This window comes from Camponotus floridanus, unplaced genomic scaffold, assembly GCF_003227725.1.
Source record: "Camponotus floridanus strain SB8 unplaced genomic scaffold, Cflo_v7.5 scaffold53, whole genome shotgun sequence".
Lineage (NCBI taxonomy): Eukaryota > Metazoa > Arthropoda > Insecta > Hymenoptera > Formicidae > Camponotus > Camponotus floridanus.
Window position 1 is genome coordinate 87,510 of NW_020229692.1, and position 10,630 is coordinate 98,139.

General features: G+C 34.3%; 2 protein-coding genes across 4 annotated transcripts in view; one reads left to right on the plus strand and one right to left on the minus strand.

The window, feature by feature from the left end:
* Window positions 1–1,354, minus strand: part of LOC105252015 (acetylcholine receptor subunit alpha-like) — a 72,399-nt gene extending 71,045 nt beyond the window's left edge. For both annotated transcript variants that reach the window (XM_025412578.1, XM_011259182.3), the window contains exon 1: window positions 618–1,354. The gene's annotated coding sequence lies outside the window, so the exon portion shown is untranslated. The remainder of the gene's footprint in view (window positions 1–617) is intronic.
* Window positions 1,355–3,559: 2,205 nt separating this feature from the next.
* On the plus strand, window positions 3,560–6,337 carry LOC105252013 (GA-binding protein subunit beta-1). Of its 2 annotated transcripts, XM_011259177.3 has the most exons (8): window positions 3,560–3,706; window positions 4,103–4,211; window positions 4,327–4,485; window positions 4,561–4,758; window positions 4,832–5,186; window positions 5,274–5,546; window positions 5,633–5,907; window positions 5,991–6,337. In XM_011259177.3, exons 2-8 carry the CDS (start codon window positions 4,143–4,145, stop codon window positions 6,240–6,242), a joined length of 1,581 nt encoding a protein of 526 aa, XP_011257479.1. In that variant the 5' UTR covers window positions 3,560–3,706; window positions 4,103–4,142; the 3' UTR covers window positions 6,243–6,337. The 2 variants fall into 2 exon arrangements, with proteins under 2 accessions (XP_011257479.1, XP_025268388.1); XM_025412603.1 differs by lacking the exon at window positions 3,560–3,706 and having other exon boundaries at window positions 3,769–4,211.
* The last annotated feature ends 4,293 nt before the right edge of the window (window positions 6,338–10,630 follow it).

Below are 10,630 nucleotides of genomic sequence, written 5' to 3' on the forward strand. Positions count from 1 at the left end.
GGCAGAACACGTCGAGTGAATCGGACTTTGATAATCAGGCGGAAATATTGAGTTCTGGATGTATTCACTTGATTAGAGCATATCGACGCATTGCATCGAGCAAATATACGAGACATCAGCTTAAGATGAGACATTAACGGAACTTTGCTGCTAAATGGAATTATTTATCTTTTATCTTTACAATTTTGCATATTTCTATGAAAAATTTTTAATGAATGTTTAAATTAATTTTTAAAAAATAAATCTTTAAATATTTAAAATATATGAAGTACATTAAACATTTCTAAATGTGTTTATTGATAAGAAATTATATTGAAGGTGAGAGAAAGATATTAATAAATAAAAATAAGAAATATATTAAACAATTGTTTTATTTATCAAAAACTTGATTTTTTTCTGACTTAGATTAATAATTTAAAATTGTATACACGTGAACATTAACATTCCATAATTCAATAAAAATTTGATTAATCGATTAATTAAAATCTACCGATTTTCAAGACAGTTGCCGATGTCTCGTTTAAAAAATTTGCTATTTTCTAATTATTTAAGTCCGACTACCTTTCTGCTATCGAATCGTTATCGATACAACTAATTTGAGTAGCAAATTTACTTACCCGATGAATTTCCTACTTCCCATATGTATTTAGTTAGCCTGGACATCTCCGGCCGCTCTCTTAAGATGACGCTCCATCGAACTACGCACTCACTCGCGTAAATTGCACAGGAAAATCAATTACACATCTAATTACCGCGATATGACAGTAATTGACCATCTCGTTAACGCGCGCGACGTACTTATAACTTGTAAATAACGTGAAACACGAATGAGGGGGGAGGGAGAAGGAATTATCTCGCCCGACATTTTGCAACTTCGACTTAGGTTACATGCGCAATAACGTTTGAAAATTTTGAATTATGCGACAACTTCGCGACGCGAGATATAATGACCGAATCCGACTTGTGCCAAGATCAGAAAACAGTTAATTATTACGACGTATTTTAACACAAATTTGTATCACACTCTTTAATATGTTCGATCGCGCGTTTGATGTTTCTTGAGCACTCGACAAGCTCGAAAAACGTTCACGAATGTGTGAAATTCTTGACGAATGTCGTCGATTTGAATGATGCAACGTATGTGTGCAACGTCACACGAACATCGAAGGACGCCATTAATTGCGATTGCTCTTGATAATTAATAAACGTTGAGAGAATTCGCAACGATCGTATTTTGTTTGATTCGACACTCCCGGCACTTGTATTCGTGGATTAAATATGCTTCGGAAAGGAAAATTCGCGGAGGGATCGCGACGCGTCTCCTTTACGCCGGTGACTGACCGTGACTGACATTGAACACTGACGCGATACGCGATACGTCATGCGTCTTGAAGTGTACGCAGATCATGAACAGAGCGACAACATGAAACAAGAACATACGAGAATTAAACCATGATATAAAGAAATAAACCATGATGTATATACGTATATACATGTATAGTATAGCATAGATAATAATATATATATATATATATATATATATATATATATATATATATTATCTATGCTATACTATACATGTATATATAAATTGCGCTTTCCGACTGCATACAATTTAAAATGACAAAGAAAATCAATTACACCTTTTCCGATTACCTTTTAACGATTACACACACACACACACACACACACACACACACACACACACTCTCTCTCTCTCTCTCTCTCTCTCTCTCTCTCTCTCTCTTTCCTTTTTTTCATCTTAAGAAATATACGATAAATATACAAGAAAAGATATACTGCACAAATAAATTTTTTTATTTTATTTTTTAATGAAGTTTTTAAAAACTTTTTCTCTTAAGAAAACTCTTACTAGAAAACTTACTGGATTTACTTATATAAGTAATTAAAGATAAAAACTGCTTTAGATGATTTATAATTCACGATATAAAATGCAAGATGGAAATTTATATATCATTTTATTCGTCGCGTATTTTAATATGCTATATATATGTATATATGTATATTAGTATATGTAAATCTATCCTCTTTTACATATTTTGTATATACATGTGTGGATGTGTTTTAGTTTTCAAATATTTTTTTTTGTATTACACAGAATATTTTTTCAGAACACTTTATTTTCTGCTTAAATATTTTTTTAGCCGGAGTATGTTTAGATATTCATACATATATATGATACATTCATACATAAAAATTCACACATATATAATAGATATATTATGACAAAAAGAATCGGAAATGTTATCATCAAATGAAAGATGAAAAACGATACACACGTTATATTATATTTTATTAACTTTATATTTCACCTTAATATGACAGCAGTCACCCACACAAATTATTCATTGTAAAATTGCCGATTTGTTTCAAAATTAACACATTCATAATGTGTGAATACATTAAATATCTACATTAAATATGAAAAAAATGACTTTTAAAAACTTTAGTTATTGCAAAAATTTTAGTTATTATATTATCAGATGTGTATCCTTTTCGATTATTTGTCTCGTTTAGGGAAATCGTTCAGGAAGGAGATAAGGTATTTTTATTATTTCGTCGAATCTCTTTCGCGTCCGAATATGCGAGCTAATGTCGTCGAAATAATTGAATTAACGCGTGGTACCGCGATAATGTCAATTACGGTAATGAGCCGCAGCCGCACACAATCGATATCTATCTGCATACATTCGTCTACATATGTACGACTTACATACATCACGAATGCTCGCGACGAATACATTCTCTAGCTCTTCTAGTCGCATCGTTTCTCATCTCATCATTCTCATCGTCCGACTTATGTTTGTATTGTATAAAGATTCATCATTGTTGCACCTTGCTACTCCGTTATCTTCACGATTCTGGGTCAGTTGCGAGACAGGAAAAGGCTAAATTGAAGATCGACTCATGACGGATGAAGGCAAGGAAAATAAGAAAAAGAAGAGTGAGCGAGCGAGCGAGAGAGAGAGAGAGAGAGAGAGAGAGAGAGAGAGCAAGAGAGCGAGCGAGCGAGCGAGAGAGTGAGAGAGAGAGAGAGAGAAAGGGAGATAGAAAACAGATCACTAACATGCTGCCAAATATTTCATCTCGATATGACTCTGCACTATTCAAGGATAATCATTCTCTTTTCATGATCCTTCTCGATCCAACAATCATAAAATAATATGTCCTATCTAGATCTACCTTTTAAAGTATAAATAGTAAAAGCGTCTGAAAAATTCGTTCAAAAAAAAAAATAAATCAGACAAGAAAGGAATTCTCGTTTCTATCCTTATCTCCATCTCACTAACGTTGCCTTCATGCCTTCAATAAGAGTTCGCGCAGTCTACTTAATATTCAAGTCTATGATTTTTCCTAGTTCCCTGTAAAATGTAAGATGGACACTTTCTGATTGGACTGTACCGAAAAAACTATATCCGACGTCGCTATCTCTCTCGCATTTGGAACGCTAGAGAGCTTACATATATATATATAACTCATGACAATGTATTCGTCGTTGAACACATCGGAAACGTTTTTACCGCCCGAGCCGGACGATGCCAGGAATGGCGCCAATGCGCCGCCATTTTCGCGAAACTTTATCGTGACGGTAAAGACCGTGTCGAGGAAGAATTCGCGCGGACGTCGAGGCCCCCGAGGACCGTCAGAAAAATCGCGAAAAGGGACGAGAAATAATGCGCCGGCCGTAAGTACGACCCCCGTTCGATCCCGCGCGATCGGCTAGTTTTTTTTGAGCACGAGACGCAGGGCCTATGGCATGGGACTTCCGTTCGATGAAACAGGAACAGGAAGTTCCTCGCGACCCCGAGACGGCGAAATAAAAACATCCTGTTGCGATGCGAAGATTCCGCGAAATAAACACTCCACGCGCACGCGACAGAGAACGTGGCGCGAATCTGACACGCGGTTCCTTACGTGTTTCTCGTCGAGCGAGTTCGTTATTTTTATGGCCCACTTTCGGATTCCGGTGACCCAAGGTCGAATGGCAGCTACTAACGCCCGAAAAATGAGTCGTTCTTACAGCTGCCGTCGATCGTCGCCGAAGAATTCATCATTACCATCATGGATAATTTAATTTCAGAGTCCGTTTGCACGAAGGGGATTGAGCTTGACGCGCAAGGATGCAATCTATGCAAGAGAGCATATGTGCTAATGATATCGAGAGTCTAGATGCGGATACTGTTATACCAGTAAGTGTCTCTCATCGACCTTCTCAAAAGTGTGTAAAACATGCGCTAGTCTAATCATTTTATAAAGTTACATCGTACAGATAATAATCTGCAATTGTCTTAAATCTGCAATTAGGTTGAACTATTCGATTGCAATGTCTCATCTCATTCGAGAACCCAAGATGCCTCGACGATGGTGGAACTTGGGAAACAGCTCCTACATAATGCAAAAAATGGAGACACTGAGACTGTTCGTGAGCTCATGTGTAGAGGCGCACCATTTACCACAGATTGGGTACATGCAATGTTTAAATAGTGTTTGTATATTTAACTTGTAAACATAAACATGATGTATATCCTTGTCTTTTAGCTTGGTACCAGTGCGCTTCACTTAGCTGCACAGAACAATCATTTAGAGACTGCTGAAGTTTTACTTAGAGCAGGAATATCGAGGGATGCTAGGACAAAGGTTGATAGAACTCCGTTACACATGGCAGCATATGAGGGCCATCATCAGATGGTACAATTGTTGCTTAATTATGGAGCGGATGTTGATAGTAGAGACATGGTACAATAACAAAATGTAGATTACAGATTTAATGATTTTTTTACTACAATTACAATACAAACATTTTTTACAGCTAAAAATGACCCCGCTACACTGGGCAGTAGAACACGAGCATGTAGATGTGATGCACATTTTATTAGATCATGGAGCTGATACGAATGCAACTAGTAAATTTCACAAAACTCCAATTAGTCTTGCGTTAGAACATGATAGGTTAGACTTAGTGGATATATTACAACAACAAAGGGAAATAATAGGTATCCCAACTCATCAACAGAATCAAGCTAATTCTGCGGAATTAGACGTAGCTACGCATAATTTAGTACAATTAGAGGCTGAAAACAATAGCAGAAGTTCGATAATGCAGGAAGAGGAACAGTACAAGTTTGAAAGCATAAAGCAACAACGTAAACGTAAACATTCTCAAGGTAAATGCTCTAATGTATTAATATAATTTTTTTCATCTACTTTTGTAATTTTGGTTTGTATTTTACATATCTACTTGTAATTTTTAGCACAAATTGAAAAAAAGCAAAAAATGGTTTTTCATCAAATCTCTATATCACCAAACAACACGGATGGTGAAGATAAAGAAACTGAAGATGTTGAATTGATTGATACAAATACTATTACGAATAATAAAAAACATAAAGATATTATGTCGATAGGAAATATCAGTAAACAGTTTAGGTTATTAGAAGCACATGGAATCACAATGATACCTATGGACGATGAATCATCTATTGTAGAAAATGCAATGGAAAGTGGAAGAACAGTAGTTTTGACAGGTTTGTCTTTCTTGTTGTAGATATGTTGGAAACTTATTGTGTATTTTTTTATTTTAACTATTTTTCATGTTAATACATGATTACAGAAGCTGGAAAACTTGCTTTAAATTTAACAAAAGGTTCGTCGATTAAGCGCCTTGCTTCGCGAAAAGGGGCGAGAAAAGTTATAGCAATTAGAACGGATCAGATTCACTCTAAAATCTTAAGTCCAAATTCTAATACATCTGCTCTTACACGGGGTCCAAATATTTTGAAAAGAAATGCTGTAGATAACAAAGCGGCAAAGTTATTTGTTACAACAATCTCTAATGTTACAACACCTACTGTTAGTGAAATCAAGAACTCACTTTCATTGAAGGAGGTAAAATTATTTATTTATGTATTTTAAATATTAAGTAATAACACACAGGCAAGTTTGTACATGAAAATATTTTTACATTGCAGAAAATTGCGAGTTTTCCAACTAAGGTCACAGAATCAACAGTTTTACAATTGAATGACGAGGTAGAAGAAATAATTGAAGAGGATGCGGGAAATAATGAGCCCATAACAGATGTAGCGATATTAAGCAAACAATTAGCAGAAGCGCGAAGACAAGCTGCTGAATATCGTAAACAATTGCAAGAGAAAGAGAAAGAAGCGGAAATATATAAGCAACAACTTAAAAACATCACAGCGCAAATAACATCTAAGTGATTTTGTACAGGTATAGATTTCATATTCAATTTCATGGTTCACATGTCATCAAATCAGATTTATTTCTTTATACCAAAAAAATTTTGGAAGTTTGTTATTTATAGTAAATTTTATCACATTGTAGTCCAGAAATAATACAAATCTTTTTTTTTTTTATATATTTTGCTTCCATAAATACAAAATAACAGTCTGCCATTTTCATTACTAACATAATCTTATAATGAATAGTTATAGGAAATCGAGAATTTTTCACGTGCTTAAAAAATGTTAATATTCATTTTATTTTTTAGTAAGCATGAATTTTAGTAAGCATTATTTTTGTTAGGTAAATGAGATGTAAAAATTAAATAATTTTTGGTTGAGTCTCTTTCTAAATTTTTTGGAGACACATTTACACAATTTGATATATAAATACGTAAATATATATATATATATATATATATAAATTATTTTGCTTTCCACATAATATATCCAGTTTAATCTCTTCAGTATCAGTTCCATAGATAGATTATATTAAATTAAATTGCATAAAAAATTAAAAAGAAAATGACTAAGTACTAAATAATAATCTTGTTATCCATTTAAAATGTCTAAAATGTTTCTTTAATTTTCTTTAAATTTATCAGTCAAATTTATCAATTTCATCTATTACATTAGCTATTTGAATCATTTATTTAAAAAAAGAAATATCTCTTCTCTTTTCCTTAAATTTATGATTCAACCTAATACATATAATCATACCTAATACATACATCCTAAACTCATCTGTATAAAATATGGATCTTCTTTTTTCTTTGTAACAAATATATATATATATATATATATATATATATATGTGTGTGTGTGTATATATATATATATATATATATATATATATATATATACATTTTTATATAAAAAGAAAGAGAAACAATTCGACGATTATTATTTCTTCTTAATTATTCATGATTTATTACTGGAATTGTATAATGTTGAGACATAAGCTTTATTTAAATAAGCACATGTTGATTGCTGTCTAATATTCATCCTATATAGGCATTTACTTTTATGTGCAGTATCAGTTATTAAGTGTGATAAAGGATACGCGTAACTCAGCACAAAAATTAGTGCCGTTAATAATGTATAAACTATTGTCTATTTTATACATATTGTACTTTTATAAATACACAAATTAACTTCTATGAAATATTGTTATCATACATAAACATTGAGATGATAAAATGTTTTCAAAGTTATTGAATATGAAGTCTATGTAAATTTTTTCTGAAGTTATAATTAACATTATTAAAATTATGTACATTGTTGAGACATCATGAAATTCTGTATGCTTTTAAATAGAATAATGTGGAAAGCAAATCAATTTGGCATGTAATCCCGAGCATATAACATATCTTAAAATTATTTTCGATACACAGTACATTATTTCATCCTTTTTAATCTGAAATGCTTGCATTCCAAATGTTTTCTTAACAGCTGATTAGTTAAAGTTTTCAATAATAAATTAATAGCTGTTATGAAGAAATTAATAAAAATAAAAGTTTTTAATATTGATACTAGTTTAGTGTCGATGTTAAAATTTTTAGATACTAGAGTATTCGACCAATGTAATTTAATTTAAAGATATCTCGAACGAAATGTGAAACAATGAGATAATGTACAGCAGAGAATGTACAGGAAAATAGTTAACCTCAGGTACAAAAAAAAACTACGTTGTATAAAGCGCTATGGAGAAAGTTGGGATGCAACGGTCTATATCTAGGATATAATTCTTTTTTTTAAAATAAGATTTTTCTATAGCACACAATGTACATTGTAAATATAACTTTATATATAAAAACTAATAAAAGTTGTTAATTATGAGCTGAAAAGATTTCATTCAGGAATAAAGACTGTTTTCTATGTAACAAAAGTATTTCATATCAGTATCATATCGATTATGGAATGTTGATGTTAATGATTTAAAAAAAAAAACCTAGTATAAATAATGCATAAATTATACATAAAGGTTGAAGAATATATATGTATACCACTTGTTGAATATTTCTATATTTCCCGCGAATTAAATATTTCGCGGCATCGTATCTGACGTATAATCTGATGAATTTTGCATTTAAAAAAAAAAAACAATTTAAATAATTATTTTTCGACTCTCGCTTGATTTCTCAATCAAGAATAAGTTTTACGCTATATATTAATAGTTTAATAGATATTTTATCCTAATGTTGTAACTGTATAGCTTTTTTCTTTTATAGATTTCCAGTCTCTTATGTATTTACATGTTCCAATATAGAGACTGGCAATTTTTATGGGAAAAAAATTTTATATATATATTAAAATTTTATATATTTTGTTTATTCATGTATGATGTATTACTTGTCAAAACGGAATACTGTTTACATGTAAATGCGATATTTTCATAATATCGATTACGGCAATAGATTTGTCATCCGTATCTTAATATGCGACACTTTTCCTTTCTCAGCCTCTCTCTCTCTTTTAAAAGGACTAGTCTCGCTCTACATATATAAAGTACTGGAGATGAACGAGATCCCGATGTCATATTTACGTGAAAATGATCTTTACGTCGACTCCTGCTGAACTATTGGCACACGATTAATTTTTATTCAACGATTACGAATACGTCAAGTCTCATTTGACCGAAACTGATTTTCCGACACGTTGCGAGCGTATTTTCGGCGATCGTTCCCTCATCTCGACTTGGCGATCGATCGAATCGTCGCGCCCATGGGCGTTCTCGGATAATTCTCAGGGGTGGGCTACGCGCGCCAATCGATAAATAACTTAATCCGTTGACACACCTAGACATTCCCGCACGTAGTTCCTTGTGGAAGCTGAATCTCGCCGAGAAGAAAAAGGATCGCGAATTTTTTATTGTACTTTCGCGACGTCGCGCCCACGAATTCAATTCCCTTTCAAGCCCGTTCGATTTCCGTGAGACGGATATTCGGACGCCTCCTCTCGACGCCGATCGATCGTAAAACTCGACCCATTGCCAACGCCACTGCACGTTCTCGCTTCAAAATAGTGTCCCTTTAAGCGGCGCATATCCCGTCCTCGAAATTGAACGTTCGTTCACGTATATGCATGAGAGAGCTCTTTTTATTAGGATTTCAAAATCGATGTAATTTCGCCGAGAACGATTTCCCCGACGCTATAAAGACGCAGAGAAATATACCCTATGCTGATTCTGGTCTAGAAATATACTAAGAGAGTCTTTCAGCAAGAAATAAATTCAAACAATCGATTTTATCACAAATTGAAAAATTTTCAGAATTTCAAAAATGTTCTTTATTTAAAAGCCTATCGTGTGATATTGAACCTATCTGTATTTTCTCGCTGGAAAGTAGAATTATGCTGCCAGCAGGAAGTATGAGAACTGTCAGGTTCATACATTGTAAAATTTTGAATATTTTTTTTTCAAAACAGAAACAAAGAATGTTGAAACATCGTCTACAATATAACGTAACAAAATATCCAACAAAATCCACGGATTATGCTCCTGTTTGTAGCCTATTTATGTTCTCGGGGCATCTTTGAAAGTCGATGCCATACAGGCATCACGTGTAGCGCAAACACGAGTGACAGCCGATGGAGAACAAATATATCACGCGAGCGATTGTGCGTTATGTTTAGCGGAGCAGACTTGCAGAAGTCACGATCATTCGAGGAATTAAATTTGAAAGAAGCGTGCGCTCTCGAGAGCGATCAAGCCTCCTCCCGCGTCCTTCCCCTTTTTGTCGGCAGGAATGTTGGCGAGTTGAACCTCGAGCGCGCCTCGCGATCGATCCTAAATATATGTGCTATTCGCGTTTCAATGATTATCGTTTCCGATTCATGTAGAAAGGCGTTCGTAAGAGAGATTCCGAGCGCCTCGGTTGTTCAAGGGTCAACTTGACAAGCGCGACTCCATCACGCGCGATGCGCAAGGGTACCTGGCGATGTTAATGTCGCCCTGTGTCATGGTGCTCATGCTCTTGACGCGACATCGCAAACTGCGCAGATACGTCATCGAGCGAGAACGTCGTTCGGCGAAGCGAACCTGAGAGCCTGACACATTTGAGCTGATTTTCGTGGAGAATTTTCGCGCTCCGTCCGAATGATTCTCGCTCTCGACAGCAGTGTCTGAGCACGTGACGATAAAAACGATGCGCCAGTACTAGTCGAGTAAACGTCGACCTCGTGCGTGATTAGGAAGATAATAATCGTGGAGGGAAAGAGGGAAAGGGAGGAGGAACGTATATGTGAGAGATGTACGTGGACGCGGCTTAAAGACCGCCAGGTACGATCATCAGGGCCGATCAAGTCGCTCGAGGGTCTAAGGCGTTCTACTACTCCAACAATAAACAATATAAACCTTGTATATCGAA